The following is a 21,342-nucleotide window of genomic DNA, read 5'->3' on the forward strand; positions in this document are numbered from 1 at the left end:
TTCTTACGGCTTCATCGGTTTGCCAAGCAGTTCATCATTCATGCTACAAGGTTGATTGCTTATTTTCTTTCTTTAAAAATCTTAGGAAAATATTTTCACAAAATGTAATTGGGATATAAGAAAATATATGTGTTTAATTTCTCTAAATGGTATAGTTTCTGTTCTACAATTTGAACAACTTAATGTTAACATTCATATGGATTAAAACCAATGTGTTATTTGTTGCATACATCAAAATGGATTTGACCTAACCCACATTCCCTTCTAAAATAGCTATGAAATGTTCCTATTAGAATACCTTGTACATAATCCAAACATGTCAGACTTTTTTGGAGTAGATGGGCTTATTTTTTCAGTGGGTCAGATGTGAATTAAATAGTAGTAAATAGGTTAATTGACTAGACTAGAGCCTTTAAAAAAGTAATGGACTAAAAAATGCTGTCATTGGCTGTAAAGTGGGTTTATCCAAACCCTAAAAAAAAAAAAGAAAAAAGTGAGTGACATTTGTCCACTTAAATAATTAAAATAAATTTCAAGTAAAAAATTTTGAAATTTTAAGTTTTTAAACTTACAGTATTTGTTTCAATGTATCTTTGGGATTCTTGGCAAACTATTATAACAGAAATACTTACTTGTTTTATTTTCCCAAAGCTGCCTAAAGGTTAATTGACTAAAGTGAGTGGGTCCTCATGTTTACTAATACTTATTGCAGCTCTATTGGTACACCAGAAGGCCAGAATGGAACGACTTCAAAGAGAACTAGAGATTCAAAAGAAAAAGCTGGATAAACTAAAATCGGAGGTCAACGAAATGGAAAATAATCTAACTCGAAGGCGCCTGAAAAGATCGAATTCCATATCCCAAATACCTTCAGTAAGTCTTTGTATAACTGTTGTGTCCTCTATGCTTGACCATGAAAATAGGCAATCTGTCATAAATATAAAACTTGATCTGGTTTTCTAGAAAAGCTCTTAATTCATACTTGTTTTTCTGTTCCTATGTTCCCGTGCCAAGCTACTCTTTCTTAATTAATGACACAAGAATTCAATGTAGATCGTTCTCACATGGAATTATCTTTCAGCTCGAAGAAATGCAGCATTTGAGAAGTTGTAATAGACAACTCCAGATTGACATTGACTGCTTAACCAAAGAAATTGATCTTTTTCAAGCCCGAGGTAAAGTTCAGTGCATACTCAGCTGAAATTCATTGTATAAATTTATCAACTCTTTTCCTGTGGCTGAAAACATACTTATCAATCACAATCTTATTTTCTCAGATTTGATTTTGGAGTCAGATAGTACTAAAGAACTACTGGGTTTTTCTTTTCTCTCTCCTCAGTCCCCTCCCCCCAGAAGTATTTGATAGAGAAGTAATTTGATACACATTTTATATCCTTCAAATCTGCTTTAGTCATGTGTTAAGGGAAGATAAGGATTAGTATCTCTGGCTGTATTGTCAAAAGTATTAGTAGAATGTGTTACAAATAGTAGAATATGTTCTAAATAAGTAATGTTTATTAAGATTAAAACATACTCATACCCCTTTTTTTATTTCCCTTTTTTCCTTTTACCTTTCAAGAATTATGCTTTTAAAAACAATTTAAAAGGTAGCCCCACCCTAATAACACTATCTAAATTGACAAAAATACAAAAAAGAATAAAAATATGGCTTATACATTTTTAGAACCATGATAGTTTATTACACTTGAACTATTAATTGACAAGCAATCATCGCTTATTGTAGTAAAAAATGTTTACAATTTAATTCAATTCCAAAGACAATTAAAAGGAAATTTATAACTTAAACCTAATTCTGAAGTTGGAGAAATAATAGAAATATATAAAATGAAAAAGACAGGAAAGGGAAGGAAGCCAACAAAAAAATAAATCCTTAATCACACTTTTGAGTTTGTGCCAGAGTCCATTAAACTGAAAGATGATTCATTTTATTTTTTTAAAACGTCAGTAACCTATTTATTTTGAAACATTCATAGAAAATGCCATAAATTTAACTTCGGAGAGAAAAAGAAAGGGCTGATCTAGAAATTATATAGTCTTGAACTTGTTCCTTTTGTTTGAAATCTGAACCATTGTATTACATCAGTGCAAGGTTTTTATACTTACTTGGGGCCACCCTATTTGGTTACTTAAATCCCTGTTTGATCATTTAAAATTATATTTTAAATTGTTAAATTTTTAGTTATTTTAATTTGTCCCATAGAACAGGAGTCTGGTTCTAATTATATTACTGTCTTATTGGAATTAATTTACTTCTTCCCCGATTTACCACTTAGACCTCCATTATGAGTACTGTATTATACCTACCTACCTCAGCTGCTTTGAAATTCTTACATATAACCTGAGATTAGAGGTACAAAAATAAAAACATTTCTGTGATTATCTTTAGAAATAAAATATTTGCTTTTTAAAAAATAAAATTAAATATTTTTCAGCTATAAACATTGATATATTTACTTTTTATATATTTCAGGACCACATTTTAATCCCAGCGCTATTCATAACTTTTATGACAATATTGGATTTGTAGGTCCTGTGCCACCAAAACCCAAAGGTTAGTGTATCCATTAAGTGTGAAAACTGTTAACATTTTGAAAAGCAAGATTTTAGAAAATTTTATTTTTATCAACCTTTCACTCTAGAAGTGCTTTAAACTTTGGCATTGTTGGATGGATTCATTAGGAAGATATTTGTTTATTTTTTATTTACATGCTGGGGATTGGGGAGGATGCAAAAGTGTAATGTATTTAGTTCTTAAAAAGTAGTATAGATGTCCTTAAGATTCATCATATACTCCCAAAATAGCAAGTCTTGGCCAAAAAAAACAAATCACTGGGTGCAAATTTTGTATACTTTTAATTTTAGACAAATGATGAGGAATATACCTTAGGGAAGTTTATTTTTCATGAGTATCCTATCTTGTTTAATTTATACATAATTCTGGATAATCCAATACTCTGAATTACAGATGAATGATTTTTGAAAATTATTACCTATATCATTTTACATCATTGATATTCACAGACTTTATACACTCCAAACTAGGAAATGTCAAAATGTGTGTGGGTTTTTTATTCCAGGCATTAAAAAATATATTTAAAAAAAAATCCACTTTGAAAAAATAAAAATTATTAATAGGAAAAAAAAGAAAGAAATGGGAACAAGAAAGATCGAGTGTGTTACTGGTTCTTTGGTTTACAAAAATTTTAACATTCTCATTCAGTATCCTGTTTTCTTCACTCATTTTTGTTTAAGTATAATTTAAGCCTAACTACATCTTCATTTTTTTATTTAAATGTTTTTAAACATAGCTGTAATGTAATGAACTGTTATGATAAAGGAGCAAAAGTGAGATTAGGAGTATTTGGACACTGGATGCTATTTGATATTAATTGAATAAAGGAATAAAGAAAACTGTGGTATAGTTCTAGCTCCTTAAAATAAGCAAAGTGGGTGTTTCAGACTCCAAATGAGTTGCCTCAATATAACCTTTTTACTCTTTCAACCATGAGAATTTTTCTTATAAAAAGATTCCTATTTTGCTTCAATGTAATTCAGTATTTATGTGTTGAGGATAGGAGAGGTGGAATATAGATAAAATAAGATTGGTCTTGACAGTTACTGAAACAGGATAAGTACATGACAGTTTATTTTACTATCCTCTCTACTTTTATATATACATGTGAAATTTTTCATGGTAAAAAATTTAAAAAAAATTAATTACTTAAAAACTTTTGCAAAAAATGGAAGCTTGTATCTGGCTATTTTTGGAGAAATAGCAAGTCAATCATTTTCCTTAACGGCTAAAATGGGGAGTTCTTAGTTTCACTTATAGAGGATTATTTAGTTATTTCTTAAAATAAGATCTGCTTCACAATGCAGTTTTTTTAAACAGCTAAAATTATAAATCATCTTTTCAATGTAACTTCCTCTTTTTTCAATTCTGGTGATTTAGTTTCCAAATACCGCTAATAAAAAGATTCATAATTCTAAGTACCAAATGAGATGGTACAGATGTAAGAAAACCATTGGAGGTTTTTCATTTAAAAAATATATATATATATAGGTAATGTTTCCCAAGTATAGAGTGTGAAATAATTTTAGATGGTAAAACGTCGAACTTCTTTTAACTGTATTTATCTTAATGTGTTTTAGGGGATGCTGACTAGTATTGTCAGACCCTTGGTTTTTCAAATATTTTTACTTAGATAAGCCTTAATTAGATATTTGTTTTAAAATTATTCAGTTTTAAGAAAATTATAAATAATACTCTCAAGTAGCTCACGCATGTGGCAAAACTTGTGGTGATGCTTAAAAATTGTGACCAGAGTCTGAAGTTGGGAATTTTGCAATCAAGTGTTCTCTAAGACTAATCAGTGAATAAGGTGCTGCTAAAGGGGTACAGAATACCAAACATCACTATTTTAAATTTGTTATAAAGACGTCCTATATTTTCATCTAGTAAATACAATAGTTTGTTTTTCAAAGTAGTAGAAAAGGTATTTAATTACTATCTCAGTAACTAAATGTAGTAGGTGGAATTTGCAAATTAATATACATTGTTTAGTAGTTTAAATCATTAAATTATAAACCTTGACAGGAAAGATCCAAGAAGGCATGCTCTTTTACCTTTAAACTTCCCAAAAATAATTTGCAGGAATACTATTCTAAATTTATAATGGGAGCCCTCCAAAAAAGAGTTTCATAAATGTATTAGTTTCATTTTAGATACAACCTTGGAGGAGTATAATTATCCTTTGTATTTAAGATTCTTCTATTCATGCAAACACTCTAGAACAGGGGTGTCAAACTGCGGCCCGCGGGCCAACTGCGGCCCATGATCCATTGTTAATTGGCCCGCAGCAAATTCCAAAAATATATTTAGTTTACTTAAATAAACCAGGTGAGGCAATACGTACTTCACCTCGAGTGAGGGGCCCGGCTGTGTGTGTATTTTACCGCATATGGCCCTTGGTGAAAAACGCTGAAAAAAGTTTGGACACCCTTGAGCTAGAACATAGGCCTCTTAAAGCTGCAGCGACTTTGTTTTATAAGTAAGAAAGATTAAACCAAGAGGATATGTGATTTTATTTTTTAAGATCACACAGCAAAGAAATCAGGAGTTAGTAGCAGAGCCAGATGCAGAACTGCATTTTCACAACCCTCAATCTAGTGTTCTTTCTACTATTCCATAACAAATTTGATTTAAGAATAAAATATGGTAATTTTTTTATGCGATACGCTTCTCCAGGGTCTGTTATTGATATATAATTAAATAAGATTATAGAAATTAGTTCACCTTTATATTTTATTTGTGTTGTTCAAAGCTTACATTTTTAGCTGATAGAGAACACTTAACAAAAACTTCCATTCCTGGTAAAAACAGAAATATAAATACTATTTCAGTGGAAAATGAAACATAATGAGACATAAATTCACTATCAGTATTGCATTGTAGTAGGACACCTTTTCACAATCTTAGGTGACATTATGGGACTCTGTGCTATCGGTTACCATATGAATTGATTTCCCTTTTCTCTTACTATAAATTGGAGAAAAGGAAGCTCTTTTCCCCTTTAAGGAGATAATTGAGGGGATTACATTTTGTCCCTGTTGCTATTCCCCAGGGGAGAAGTACCAGCTTGATAGAGGTTGGTGACAACCAAGCATGTGTGTCAGTTTCCTCTAGATGCTTCATTTGGTTAACAAGCGGCTTCATGCTGTGCAATACAAACAGTGTTTAAAACTGCCAATAATTTATGACTTTGCGATGTTTGCTGCTAAAATAATTCTTTTGCTTCCTTACAGATCAAAGGTCCACCATCAAAACACCAAAGACTCAAGATACAGAAGATGATGAGGGCGCTCAGTGGAATTGTACTGCCTGTACTTTTTTGAACCATCCAGCCTTAATCCGCTGTGAACAGTGTGAGATGCCAAGGCATTTCTGAGCCAAAAGGCCCTATATCTTCTATAAAATCACATCTGAAGTTCAAGAAACTAGTCTGTCATCAGGGGAAAAGCTTCACTGCTACATAGGATTTTGTCAGATTGAAGGTGTGACAAGACGGTGTTGTGCTAATGTTAAATGTCAGCCCACAGAGCTAATAATACCTCAGTAATGTCATGGGCAGTTGAAATTCATCACATGAAAGGTAATCTGCTGAAAGACTTGGTTGCCCGCTGCCTAACCATGTACAGTGTTACCAGTAGCCCATTGTGGATAATTCTCAAGATGTTCATGCCTAGGTGTTCCCAGTGCCTTTTTCCCCTCATGTCACTACTGAATTTTGACAGGAGGAAGGAATAGAATGATGGCCTTTTTTTTTTTTTTTTTTTAAGCTTTCGGTGAAACACTACAAACATGAAGAAAAGGAACAAGGTGTAACTATTTAAAAACTGTTCGCTGCCACATAGTGCCAATGGATAGGGGAAGAACTTCACAAATCTGTGGTACTCTGGCCTTATCTTTGTCTTCCCTGAAAACGTCTCCACTCTGAAGCCAGCATCTAGGGTCTAAAGATGAAAAGGAAAGCAGCATGCATTGTCTGTACAAACATGCAGTGAAATATCCCAAAGCTTTTCCTACTGTACAGATTTCTCGAGTCTGCTTTAAGTGATTTCTTTTCTCCTTTATTATTTTCTTATATTTCTATATGTATAGTGTAATAGTCTTTTGTTAACTAATTTTCTTTTTTCCTTTAGTGATTAAGCACGATCATGTCCCTTTTTAAGCCTTACCTGAAAAAAGCAATGCCTTAAAATAAAAAAGCATTAATGAAATGAAACTATGCACAGAATAACTTTACTTATTCTGTACTTTGCCCTCATTGAGTGACGATGTTCTGTGAAGACATACAGATGCTGCACAGTGAATTGCAGAAAATATTACAAGACTTATGTCTATAAGTCACACTATATACTGACTTTAATGGTGGGTGACACAACAGTGTTTTATCTTCCACAGGGAAGCTTAAAACAAAAGATATTTTTAACCCACTGACAGAGCAACAAAGTTAAACTTGCTTCATCTGCCTGGTGTCCCACAGAACTTTCACAAGAGATTACTATTGGGAAAGTACAGTTTCAAAACCAGCAACAGCAGCAGTACCTACAGCCCTTTTTTTTTTTTCTTTTTTTTTTTTTGAGAGAAGTTTAAATGCTTTACTGTTGGGGCAATTCGTTTCTAAACCTGACGTGGTGGCAGTATCATGTGTATTTATAAAACAAGGCTAGTCATATTTAGGACAACTGAAGAAAAGCTGGAAAAAAGAAAAACAAGCAAACTTGAACACTGAAGCAACCTCAAGCATCTCTTTATTTTGATGATATATTTTTATAAGGAAAATAAATATTCAGACGATCAGGAATGTATATAACTAAATGAAATCAAGAAAAAGAAATAACAGTATGCATTTAAAAAGAATTATGAAATTATATATCAGTGCTTAGAATGGGGCTAAGGGAAGTGCTGAAATGTAGCAAAAGATAGGAGATACTGTAGACTGTCACCCACTGTAAATGTTTGGATATTTTTTAAAGAAACAAGATTATCACAGGTGATCTATATGAATGTCAAAGCCTTGACTTCCAGGCTCTGCATTGTGTATATGGGAAGAATATGACAATCCTAGTTGATTAGACAGTAGACCCAAAGCCCATACATTTGATGCCTTTTGCTTTAAAAATAGGCCTTGTTTTTCAGCTTCATCTGCAGTTCTATGTGAAGATCGATAAATCAGTTTTTACTTGTTTTATTAATAAAACGTAATTTGGATATCTTGAGTTGATGGTTTTGTGATTTAGCTGGGTAAACTATCTTTGTAACAGATAAGTTATTTATAAAAATTAAAAAAACTTATATTCTAATGTGGATTTTGTGACTTGTTTTTAAAGTTTGTGGGACAGGAGATAATTTATGCCCCAGCAGAACATTTGATAGTTAATTGAAGCCAGAGAAAACTCATTCTCTAGAGTCTTCTCCTGACAGCATAGCATTCAGCTGCATTTCTGGAATTGTTTCTATCAGTTTCCCGAGGCTTCTTTTTAACTGATGAAAGAAAGCAACCATGTTCAGCTGAGCAAGAAAAATGAATATAGCTTCTGCTTTTTTCAGTTTATTATAGCTTTTCCTTTCCTTTCCTTTTTGGGTTTTTAAAGTTTACCCCACTGTTGAAAACGTGATTTCTTGGGTCATTCAGCCTGAGTAGTCATTTAGTTAATATTTGCTCCCTCACATAATGTGTAGGTGCTGAGATGGTGATGCTTCTCTTGAAGAGAACCTTTATATTAAAGAGTTTTCAAAAAATTACGACTCAGTCTTTCTGAGCTTGCAAAGAGCAAAGTAGCATTTACTGATGTTTTTATGACATAACTGTAGAAAACCCTGCCTTGCCTTGCTTGGTCCTTTAAACCTAGTGGGACAAAATAATATTTGCCAAGAGGCCTGGACATGTTGGTCTGGAGACCATCTTTCAGGAATTCGTGTACTAAAATACAGGTACAGGAACCTCAAATGGAAAGATGGACTTCTGTTTCTCATCACTAATTGTCTTCAGGTGCTGACATTCTCTCTGGGGATGGTGGATAATTAGAAGCTCATGTAAACTGGACTTATCAGGAAAACTTTTATATTAACAGAATATTGACCAGTATCTTAAGTTTTTCATTTACTTTTTTAAATGACTAATCTGAATCAATCTACAGTCTAATACAGAGGGTGCCAAAAAAGGTATACACATTTTAAGAAAGGAAAATGTATTAAAATTACACTGATGGTAAACATTTTGATTACCTCTTGTAATTGCAGAAGTCAGATGTATTCATCTTTTGTTATCGGGATATATTGAGTATTACAATTTTAATACAGTTTTTTCCTTCCTTAAAATGTGTATATGTTTTTTTGGCACCTTCTGTATTAGTAGACTTTATAATGGAGAATTGAAATTATGCAAAAAACCATAAATAGTCCAAAACTATACTGGCTATCAACTTTAAACTTATATTTGAATCAGAGCATTTATAAATAGCAAAGTTAACTGACGTCACAGTTTTCTCTATCCCAATTCAATGTTGATGGGAACTTCTAGTGAGTAATGATAGGTTTAAGAAGAGGACAGCGTAAAATATATTCAGTCCATGAGTAATTGAAGTTAGCTGTGTTGCCTTAGAAAATAATATTAAATCTGTAATGGTATCAAAGCCTATTCCATGTTTAATATCTGCACACTGGATATTAGCATACTTTCCCATACAATATTACAAAATACTTCTATGTTTCTGTGACAAGCAAACATATTTTTGGCTCCAGGTTTTAGAAGCTACAATTATTATACCCATTTCACTTGAAATGGCTCAGCTACATTTTAACTTTTATTGCTTCCATCTGAAAATACAGTTGGGCAACTGAGAGAAAAGAAAGAACTAATAAAACACAATTTTGTAGCTTTATATTAAATTGGGTTTTCCCCCTCAAAAGCTGTTTGGGTTTGTCGGTTTATTTTAAGGAACTGTAGTTAACCATATAAAAACGCTTGGTAACGCACTGGCTTTGCAAATACAGATTTCCTGTGTCGTTGGTCCAAAAAGAGAATTGCCATGTTGCATTATAATAGTTCATTGATTTACCTAGGTATGAAAGGTTACGGAAGCTGTTGCGTTTTTAACACTATGACACCTTGTTCCCGCAAATCTTAAGAGTCAAGACAGTTAGGGTTCAATTTGGACATCTCCCCAGATTTACTCTATAGCCCTAGGATAGTCCCTTGCTTTTTGTTTCTCTGCTTTGTGAAATGGAAATAATGTTAAACCCACCCCACAGGGGTGATCAGGGGACGAATGAAACTGCCTGCGCCACCCCTCCTGTCCCTAGGACCTGGATTATCCTAAAGCAGTCGGTCATGCTCTTGCATGAATGGGTATGAAGACATTTTTCTCAACAGTATTAATGAACAAAACGGTAAGTTTGCTGTTTATTTCTCAGAATTGGTCTAGGGACATCTCAGTGGATCAGAATTTGGTATTTCAGTTACTGTGATTGAATTTTTTACCTTATCAAAAGGTTGGTTGCTTTGCAAAGATGGTAAAATTATGCTGACCTGAAGATTGAGTGTGTTTATATTTCTGTTACACGTCCAGCTATCTTAAGAATGTACATTTTATGATGGAGCAAAACAACTTATTTCTCCAGGAAAATAAAGTTTCTTCAGAGGACTTACCCCAGTGTTTGCACAACTGCATATTTGTTTTAAGCCTAAAATTGATCCAAGGTACACTTCGTTCTAGCCTCTCTCTTTACAGAACTTCATTACCTTCGCTCTTTTTCTGAGGGCAGGAAGACATCCTTCCTCTGATCCCAATGACACTACAGAACCTTTAGAACTTACTGTCTGCATTGCAAAAATGTGTCTTCACCCTCATAGCACAGTGAACAAATACTGGGGTATCTTCACCGTGGAAATGCTTTTTAGAGATAGTAAAAAGAAAAAAGCGAGTTTGCCTCCCATCTGTGAGCCCACTCATTAGTTCACAGTGGGATCAGTGCCTTTTCACACTGATCTAAGGGGTTCTTCTGCCTCCAGCTTCTTATACCTCCGCACACTGCAGCGAGATGAGAGAGAACACCAAGTAGGATCGCAGCCTCCTTTTCAGAAATCTTGACTATTTTGTCATTGCTGACGGGGCTTCTTTATTTGTGTGATTCTGTAGTCTGCTCCTTACCTATCTTTTCAGGGTGGTTGGTTACTTTCCAACAGAACACTTACACTAAATTGGCCGAATCGATTCCTTTCATGGATCTTGCACGTTCCCATTTGTCCATCCCGTTTTCCCTGTCTATTGTAAGTTTAGCCTCCAAGCATCAGGTCAAGAGTCAAGGTTATGAGACCTTTCCAAACTGCACTCTCTCGGAGCCCTTGCTGTATTTTCTTCCCACTTGGCATTCATCGCTACTTGACCTGTCCATTTAGGTACAGACAGGGCAGGAAGTATGACGTGCCCCTTTAGTTTCCCCACAGTAAATACCCTTATGCTTAGTAAGAGCTGAGTTGTTGATGGTGATAATGATTCTTGAGGGCCATTTTTTTTCTTTCACTAAAAATTGAAACAGGAAAGGGGGCAGTATTTTTCCTGAGAAAAAAGGAAAGGAAAATTGAATAAAATGTGTAATAACCTTCTCCTCCCTTTCCCAAGAAAGATGGGAAGGCAGGCTTCTGACTAAAGGAATAATAGCAGAAAGCAGGGATTATCTATCTGCATCTTTGTGAATCGCCTGTCTATAACCCAGACACGTGAATGCCGTGAAACCAGTGTATATTTTGTTAACATGAATCGTCTTGAAGTCTTAATTATGACATTTTGGTTTTAAATAGAATGATTTCACAAACCCTTTTGCTAAAGTGCCAGATTCTTTTTGTAATAGGACAATACACACTAATTTACTAACCCAGTCAACTAAGCTCTAAATGTGAAGAATATGTGCAGTTTCATTTCAGTGAAGGATAATAAGTGATTTTTGTTAAGTTTGTGAAATGTATCCCAAAGTATAATTAAGTGACAAAAACAGCAAAGTTTTAAAAACTTGCCACCTGTATTCCTTACTAACCACAAACTCTTCCACTGTTCATTACCATTAATTAATGTGCTACCGTTCAACGCAATGGCTTCACATTCCATGAAACAAATGGCCCCCACCTTCTAAGACAAGTAAAATAAAAAAGAAGCAGGACTCACTGAAAACCTTAAGCCAACTGGCATTTTTTTTGCTCTGAGCATATGTGCTCCGGCATCTACATTTGCTACAGTGCAGAAATCTTGAGACCCCCATGGAGTTATTTAAGGCCCTCATTTTCATAGCATTTTGACATAATCATCTGTCCACAGGAATAAGGATTTTATTGCTGTAATGAGTCGCATTGAATCTGTTTTCCCAGTTTCCTACAGGCCTGATAACTGAGAAAAAAAGTCCTTTTCCTCTTCAATGCAATTTAGTAACACTTCAGCTTTCTCTTCTCTAGACAGAATAACTACCCTCAGTCTTTCCTCATACAATCTCTTCCTTCCCTTAGGGGCCAGCTCCCTCTACCACATTTTATGAATGATGATTGGACATAGGACCTTTGGCGTCCTGATTCATTCAGAAAATGGGCTGAATGCTTGTTTTCTGGCACTTGCACGTCGTGTGCTTTTGATTATGTGTTGGGGCATATTGGAGGCTTCTCACTGGTGTCTTGTCATTCATCACTGCACTCGGCCTGCACTTTCCGGAGGATTCGTGGATCCCAACTGACATTAGAATTGTGCTAGCCAGTCACTCCCTCTGGTTTTTGCTTTGGTTGTATTTTGTTTTTCAATCCATCAGTGATTTTACTTCATGGCTATGGACTATGCCATTTTTGCAGAATAATTTTTTCTAAACGTTTTAGATAATTTAAACTTTTGTTTCTCTTTCAGTGCTAACAGTCCCCCCTAAGTTCATCCTCCACATATCTGAGCGGTTTCTCAGTGGGTTTGTATGTCTTTCACCAAGAGACTGAGCAAAATGGCAGTGGTGATTCTTAACCTCAGGACCAACCGTGATTCAGTCTTGTGGTGTCAGGACGTTTGTACTCAGCATATCCTCACTCTAGACTGTTCACCTGAGTGGTGAAGAACACCTTTTCCTACTCTGATGATGAAAATGCCACATACGAGTAACTACCTCACGTTCCACTTGCCCGTTTCTCTCAAAGATAATCAAGACTTGGCTTCTTCAGTAGATAAGTAGAGTACTACTGTATAGAGTTTCAAATATGATTAGCACATGCTTATTACTATGCTAGGCACTATTCTATTACAAATATTCTCATGTAATCCTTATGGTAACCCAGAGGTAGACCCATTTTACAGATGAGGAATGGAGGCAAAGAGAGGTTACGTATCTTGCCCAAGGTCACATGGCATGTGAGACTCAGGGCCAGAACTCCAGATCGAGCCATCTGACTCCAGTCATGCTTGTCACCACTACTATGTGCTGCTTTCAGCATCTAGGGGGCTGCAAATTGATTTTTATTTCTATTCAAGGTAGCAAAGGTAAGTTAACAGCTCTCAGTCTCTAAAATCATCTTTACATTTGAGAAGTTTTACGTTTCAAGTTTTGCTACTTCCTCCTTTTGCTAGTCTTCCTAATTAATCTTATTTGGTTCACCACCGTATAGCCTGCTCCCAGCATCTGCCTGCCTTATAAATTTGATGACTTAGTGTAACTTTATTTTTCTATCATTTTCCCCAAATGCTTCTCAATATCACATTCCTCCATTAGGCTAGGCAGTGTGTTGGAGAACGTAAGAGAGAAAGTCACCACCTTAGAGCTTACAAAAGGAAAATAAAATGACTGCACGTACAGTCAATCCTCATTAGTCTCTAATTGCGCAGCATGAACTTGTAGCCATTCGTGGACATGCACAGAACGGTGAAAATTGTGAGTCTCCTAATGTTCATTTTCACAGCTGAAGTCAAACAAGCTGACGTCACTCAGCCTGGTTTCAGCTCTTCTGCTGTAAACAAGTATCCTTTTTTACTGTTTGTTTAGTGCCACATTTTTGCATCTTTGTGCTTTGGTGATTTTGTTGTTTAAAGTGACCCCCAGATCTAGTGCTGTCTCATGTTCAAGAAGTTCAGGAAGTTCATGCAGCCCGTGATGTGCCGTACAGAGAGCATGAGTGTGTTAGATAAGCACCTTTCAGGCATGAGTCAGCCGTGTCACCAGGGATTTCACCGTTAATGAATCAACACTTATATCAAACAAGGTGTCTTTAAACAGAAACACATATAAAACAAGGTCACGTATTGATGGGTTGATGAAAGTGGGACCAGAGGCTCATGGGAACCTAACCTTATATTTCCCTAGGAGTAATTGTTTAGTATTCACTAATTCAGTGCTGGTGGGAGACTTTATAGAACATAACTACCATAAATGACGAGAATCAACTGTAATTATCAGGCAAGTGCTGTACAAAGAGGTACAAAGTTCAGTGAAGGGAGAAATGACTTCTAATGGGTGAGTGATGGACAGTTTATGAAAGGAGGCGTTGGAGATGGGACTCAAATGGGGGGTTAGAATCTGATCAAGGTGGGGAGATACTGCAAATGCAGAAAACGGAGCCAGGCTCTGCAGAGATCTGGCTTGGCTGGAAGGTGAGTATTGGTGGGAAGGATAAGAAAGGTAATTTGAGGAAAAAAAGGTAATTTGAACGAGTCTCTGGGGGACGATTAAGAGTGCACTTGATTTGATAGGCAAAGATGGGCCATGAAACTAATTTGGGTAATTAGCTCAAGAGAAATGAAAAATGTAAGTCTACATAAAGACTTAAACACGACTGTTGAAAGCAGCTGTATTCATAGTAGCCAATTACTGGAAACAACCCAACTGTCCATCTCCACAGATGAAGGGATAAATAGAATGTGGTCTGTCTCTACCTCGGAATGCTACGCAGCATTTTAAAGGAAAACTAATACTGATACACAATATAGATGAATCTCAAATGCATTATGCTGAGTGAAAGAAACTGGACACAAGAGGACCATCTGTATGATTTCATTTACATGAAACTATAGAAAGGGCAAAACTAATCTATGGTGACAGAAAGCAGAGAGCAGTAGGCTAGGAGTCACTGAAAAGAGCAAAGGGAACTTTCTGGGGTGATGCCTGTGTTCCACATCTCCACTGTGGCAAGGTTATGTGGGCGTAGCCATTTGTCCAAACATGTGAAAATGGGCGCATCTTGCATAAAAATTATGTAATTTATGAGTGCACTTGGTTACATATCAATTAAAATATTAAATTTGTTTTAAAAGAAGCTTTAGGGGAGGAAACATCTGATATATTTCAATACTTTTCCCCATCCTAATAAACACCTATAAGAAAGGCACATAAGGGAAAAAGCAGAAATAAAATGAGTTACCAGCTATGTACTCCCTCAGTAATTGTCAGGAATAAGGTAAAACCTGGTCATATCCAAAGCTAAAGACTCACAGGCATCCTGTTTGAGAAGTTCCATTCTCTATACTGCTGCTAACTTGTGTTTTATTTACACATTTCCTATTAGTAGTATATATACCAACTCCTCTCTAATATATCACCATTATATATCTGGCAATCAATATAGCTGGTCAGTTTTCTTCTCAAACCATAACCCTATTGGATTAATGCTGAGAGAGAACTGTGAGGTCACCTTGTGCTTAGGAGCGATGTGTTGTCATCTTTTCCTCCTGGGGAGCACAGTGTGGAGTCAGCGCACATCAGTGCCCTGGAAAGTGGCCGAGTGAACTGTCCACATGTCCAGCAAGGTCAGCAGTGTCCCAGGCCTTTGGTGCTCCTGATCCTCCCAGAGGAGCACCCATTCGTAGGGAGATTGGAGCTGCCCTGCTCTCCCAGGCAGCCACCATCTGATGTTCCGTAAAGGGTCTCTCCATGGTCAGGAAAGGGTAGCCTGTGGGCACAGCCTTCTGGCAGCGTGAATTCTACCGAACAAACAGCTGTCGTCAGGGGAGCTGCCAATCTTCAGTTTTCTCAGCTTTGAGTGCCTTCCATTAAAATATACGTTTAACTCTAGGAATTCTCTAGGAATATCTCTGGTTGTGCTCACTGTGTAGGATCTTACACTGTCTGACAAATCTCAAACAACTATCAGAGGGTCCTACTTTATAGAGTTAAAACTTCATTTAGAAATTTCATTTCGATTCATTCAAAAAAGGCCATTTGATGTTCCAAGTGCTCTTCTGGACTCGGGACAGAACGGTGAACGAGACCCAACGTAACCCCTGGGTCTGTCCCCTGGGATCGCTATGGCCCTGGACTGACTGACGCCATCTGCCCTGTCACGTCCCTTCTCTGTAGGTTGCCCGATCACTTCAAGAGTGGTCTTGTTACATAGTAACTTGGTTTCAGATTCTCTCTTCAGGAGCATCTGCTCAAATTTGAAAGAATCAATCTCTAAATGTAAGCGAACATTCCTGAAAAAAACGATAAGCATTCATGCTTTTCTGACTTTTGCTTTTGTGATGCAGTGAAGAACCTCATTAGACAAGAGCTGTTGCTAAATGCTCAAAATTTAGCTTTTAATCACTTCGGAACTGGGTTAAATTGTGAAGCTGTTGAGGCGGGTGGAAAGGGAAATGGGCAAGTAAACAGCTTTGGGGTTCCCACCCCCTACAGGCTGGCACCCTTTGCCATGGCTCCTGCACTGGGTGTACCAACACTTGTGGTATGCTTAGCACTGTCTGATTTTCTTTTCTTTAAGTTGGATGGAGTCCTAAATCTGACATCATCTTTTGTTTCTTTCCCACTGTCTTCCTTTAAATGTTCTCTTTAATAAAGAAGAGAGAAAAGAGAGTATCTCAAAAAGATGATTCCTTTCCCCCTTAAACGCTGTGTTGGGGCGGGAAACAGCACACACGTGTGGTTTCTTTCCTTGGCCTCCCCTTTCTTGCTTTCTAAGCACATTAGGAGTGCGTCTTTCATCAGCTGAGCCCTATGTGGCTCCACTCCTAACTGCTGAATCAACAGACTGGAAGTCGAGCAAAAGAAAAGCACAAATACACACAGAGGCATAATTACAAGGAACGTTTTCAAGTTGAAAACATTGCTCACCCGGAAAAAACTTTACAGAGAAAAGTTTAAGCTGTTTTCAGTTTTCCCATCAGAAATATTTTCTTACAGAGTTGATATTTCCATAGTTCAAAAGAAACTATTCAAGCAGAAGATTAAAGTTTGGATTCATTCCAAAAGGCGGCACAAGCATGGCCCGGAAGGCTTCAAAGCTCCTAATGTTGATCAGAGGAAACGAACACCAAGCAGAGGAAGCCATGACCACTGGGGGCTTCTGGGCCAAGAGACCCCTAAACACCAAGGCCCCCCACACTGCCACCTCTCAGCTCCATCCAGAAAGGACTGAAAATCCACGTGAAGCTGTCACCTCTGCTACATGACAATGAAGCTCTCCCTACAATGGGCATTTACTGACCCATGTTGGCTGCATGGGGACATTTAAACTTGAGTAAGACCATGCCTACCCCTCCTCCCAAAGCACGAATGGAAAAAATACAGAAAACACACAGTAACTACCGCAACTCGGGCACAGATCTCACAGCAAAGGTGCGGAGCAACCCAGCTGAGCCCCGCGGCGTGACCTCTACACCTGTAGCCCCCAAGTGCCCAGCTTCAAACTCACCCCAATCTGCAGCGGAGTTTTTCAGTGAGCTGTATAGCAAAAGCAATAAAAATGACAGCAATGTTCTGAATTTTCACAAAGCAAAATTGATTTCGTTTTAAAGGCTGCCTTTTATTCTACCACTTTAAGCTACTTTATAGACTGTCCCCTCTTAAGAAATGGCCCAAGAGTAGAGCCTTAAAATCCAAAGAGCTCTTGTGAGTTCATGCCTTCCGAGAAGCAAACACTGAGGCTGGATTAAAGATGCAAGAGATGAGGGGTCGTGTGGGGGGAAAGGTGGGGACGGACTGCAGAGCACGGGTGGTGCACTGACCCTGGGAGGGAGGGAGAAGGGAAAACTGGGCAGACAGATCTCAGCCTGCAGCACAGATCTAAGAAAGTTTCAGCTGGGGCCGTAGGGAGTCAGAGCTGAGCTGTCACAGGAGCCCTGCGTCTTTGTAGGATGGGCAGTGAGCACCCCACTGGGTGTCACTGGCTGGAAATGGCCTGCAGGAAGCCTCAGCTCAAATGTGACGATGGATCCATAGGGGCCGCACATGGGGCCACCTACATTCCCCACAGCGGGATCTCTGGGCAGGGCACGTTTATGGTCATCACACTCCAGCCAACCCCCTCACAGATCTTTCTCTGTCCCCGTAGGTCTAGGGAGCGACTCCTCCATGGATCCCATAGGTCTCTTCCCGAGGAGCGAGGTTGGTGGGACAAACTACAGCTACCGTCACTGCAGGTGCTCTGAGGGTCTCGAGCCCCAACTATCCTTTCTAAGTTCCCCCACCCTCAGCTGTCACCTCAGCGGGTCTTCAGGGGTACCCGATGGTGTAATTCTTTCCTGAGAGCTCTGAGTCTTTGGCGACCACAACTGTCACAGGCAGCCTGGGGCCTGCAAATGTCCGTCAACAATTACAGTGCGGCCGCGACCACCTGGGCTCCTCGCGCATTCCTCCCTGCTCCATTTTTATAAATGGAGGAGCCCTGCCTCCTCCCGCTGATCATGATGCTGACCTCACCTGCTGGCTGCTGGAGACAAGGGGCCAAAGTGCCTGCCACAACACAGCGTGTGCAGAGCCCAAAGGTGGGGGGAAGAAACGCACCCAATCCCCCACCCCCCACCCCCTTCACCCCCCCCCACCCCCGGTTCAGGGTAAGTGGAACCGCCTCTGTTCCTCCCCCGTATCCTAGCTCCTTGTTCTCTTACTGGAGACGCAGTGCCACATGGAGATTGCTGACTTCATGCCTGACCTGCTTCTTGAAGGATGCCACATGTTTACTGCTAAGCTGGGCCAGCTGTGCTGTTAGGACATTTCAGTGCTCTAGGAAGCTAGCTCCTTCCCGATGGGGCAGTATGTGATATGACCAGTGGATCTCATGATCAAGGACCTACTTCCATACCTTTCTCTGTGAAGAGGACCCCTTGTCTTGTGGTGTGTCGGGTGGGATTTGGTGCCCCTGGCTGAAGCTCTGTGGGCAGGAAAGGCAAACCCACACTGAGAATATGTATCTGTCTTTATGAGGAAGAACCACTGGTCCTTCCAGGACAGAATGGACCAAGTATAGTTGACTTGCTCTCAGGGCTTTGGTTTTCATCATTGAAGAAAAGTACCACATCAGGGGTTTGGCAATGGCCTCTGGTGCTGACGCACTAGAAAGTCAGAGGCAGCAAGTAACTGCCTTGATAAATGAGAGTCCAGACTAGGCATATATGGAGCCTCTATCATTGCCACCAGGGCCACTCCATTCATGTGCCCATCATGCCCGTTCCAGAGGGTCAATAACCAAACCCGACCAATGTCATCTGACTAAGTCACTTTGTCTGCTTGGTTGCTCAATGCTTCCTGCATAGTGATGCTTTCTGGAATAATGTGTGATACAAAAATCTTATTTCATGCCCAATTCCATATGTCCATCACATGTCTCTACTCCAGACTCTTTCTCTCCCATCTTCCAGTCCTTTTCTCTCCAAGCCCCTGACCAGACAGCCAAGCCCTTGGCTACTGCCTGGGAATCAGTATATGGTCTCTAAGGCCACTTATGCTTCCACTCAAAGTGGATAGCCAGATGCACTGCTCACAGTTCCACACACTGGGAACATTTTCCTGCTCCACTGTCTTTCAGGATTACCCCTGGGTATAGCTGTAATGTAGCCACCATATGTTTTCAGCTTGTACCCACATACTGAGCTAACTCACCCATAAACCAACCTTGGGCTTCTTCCTCCTGTCTTGCTGATCACATAGGACGCGCCCCTTAAGGCCATAAGTGTCAGCTGGTGGTGACATGGGGTCTGGGCTCCATGCTCATGCAGCCTACTCGTGCCCTCTGGTCCACAAGGACCGATGGTGGGTCCTTTCAACGGTATGATTTCATGGGTCTGGCAGAACCCAGCTCATAATAGACAGTTCTGGATGCATGGTCAGTTGCTGCCCCATGATCAAGGCCCACTAACATACCAGGAGCTATTTCTCAGAAGAATTATAATTCTCTGCTGTGGATAGCGCGACCTTGCTCCAACGTCCAGGGCTCTGTGTTGTGATTCGCCCACTGGGACTTGCCACGGGATCTACCGTGTCTTGTTCCACCGCTGACATTTTCAGCACCATAGAATCTGACGCCACCGTGTGCCAGGGCCTCTCCCTGCCTCACATGCCACTCAGAATGGTGCCCTGCCCGGCCTCTGAGCCACGGGCCATCCAGTCCTTAATCCTGTCTTGTCTCCTTAGACCTCTCCTAGCACTAGTGTGTTGGTTCAGGTCCTCTGTGAAGTAAACACTAAGACAGGTTAAATGTGAGAGATGTCCTGGAGAAAATGCTACGAAGGGTAAAGGAAGAAGCGGGAGAAGGTAGAGGAGAGCCTTCCTTCCATCATGCAGACATCCATCTGAGAGAGAGAGAGAGAGAGAGGGAGAAGGAGGCAAGAAGACGGAGGGAGGGAGGGAGAGAGCAAGACAGAGAGAGAGAGAGAGAGAAGGAAGAAGGGCTGAGTAGGGGGAGACTGAGACTACAGATCATTCTAAGAAAGCGTGGGCCAGGCCTGTGGGAGTCCTTGAAGGAAAGTTATCTTGTAGCAGAGGAGACTTGCATCTCTCAGGCAGAGATCTCAAAGAGCTCTCCCACCATGCCGTCACTGGTGGCAGGCTGGCGGGGTTGAAGGGGAAGTGGCGTCTGCACAAGCAGTGGTGCACCCAGAGGGGCCTGGCCGAGGCTTCCCCCAGTGAGAGGTCTGAGGGAGCATTTCTATGGCTGTCACTGCTCCCCCCTTCCCACCTCCACCATTAGCTCCAAGGATGGTTGACTCGCAGAGAAGAGCAGATGTAGACAGCTCCCACAGGAAGCACTCCACGCCACACAGAGACAGGACTCCTTCCCGGCCAGCGGGGAGCCGGGTGATTCAAAATGAGCTATGTCAGTCACAGAAAGACAAAGACTGAATTATCTCACTTACGTGTGGAATCTGAAAAAGCCAAAAGACACGGAGGAATGGTGGTTGCCAGGCATGAGGGTGGGGGAATGGGGAGCTGTTGGTCAAAGGGCACAAACTTCTAGTTAGAAGACGAACGAGTTCTGGGGATCCAATGCACAGCATGGTGACAATACTTTCCAATACTCTATTGTGTACTTGAAAGTTGCTAAGAGAGTAGATCTTAAACTGTTGCCACCACACACACACACACAAAGGTAAACAAGTGAGGTGACGGAGGTGTTAACTAACCCTATTGTGGTAATCATTTCACAATATATACATGTAATGAATCACCACACTGTACACCTTGAACTTATACAATGTCATAATATCTCAATAAAGGGAAAGCTGAGGAGAAAACTGAGCAGGTCGGCAAAGCCACGTTTTTAGACCCTCTTGATACAGTATTAATAATGTGGAGGCATGATTTGTGTTTTACGATGGTGAAACCACGGAGTACAGATGAGACTGACTGACATTCTGAGAAAGACCTTCATTTTCCATAAAGGAGTAGGGACAGGAATGACAGATACGGTAGGATGGTAATCAGCCAGCTTTGGTGCACCTGTTCCTTGTTACATGTACTTTTAAATCTCATGCTAGCTTATAGCTTTGATATGTGTAGACATGATAGCTTTTCTTCCCCCCCCCTTCCCACTG

The 21,342-nt window shown here is 39.4% G+C and overlaps 1 protein-coding gene across 3 annotated transcripts in view; it reads left to right on the forward strand.

The window, feature by feature from the left end:
- Nucleotides 1–7,887, forward strand: part of TAB2 (TGF-beta activated kinase 1 (MAP3K7) binding protein 2) — a 77,911-nt gene extending 70,024 nt beyond the window's left edge. For all 3 annotated transcript variants that reach the window (XM_033102520.1, XM_033102521.1, XM_033102522.1), the window contains 4 exons: nucleotides 713–873; nucleotides 1,082–1,175; nucleotides 2,492–2,572; nucleotides 5,827–7,887. In XM_033102520.1, coding sequence (XP_032958411.1) covers nucleotides 713–873; nucleotides 1,082–1,175; nucleotides 2,492–2,572; nucleotides 5,827–5,969 — 479 coding nt within the window. In that variant the 3' untranslated portion in view covers nucleotides 5,970–7,887. The remainder of the gene's footprint in view (nucleotides 1–712; nucleotides 874–1,081; nucleotides 1,176–2,491; nucleotides 2,573–5,826) is intronic.
- Nucleotides 7,888–21,342: the final 13,455 nt, after the last annotated feature.

The sequence above is a fragment of the Rhinolophus ferrumequinum genome, chromosome 3 (genome assembly GCF_004115265.2).
Source record: "Rhinolophus ferrumequinum isolate MPI-CBG mRhiFer1 chromosome 3, mRhiFer1_v1.p, whole genome shotgun sequence".
In the NCBI taxonomy this organism is placed as follows: domain Eukaryota; kingdom Metazoa; phylum Chordata; class Mammalia; order Chiroptera; family Rhinolophidae; genus Rhinolophus; species Rhinolophus ferrumequinum.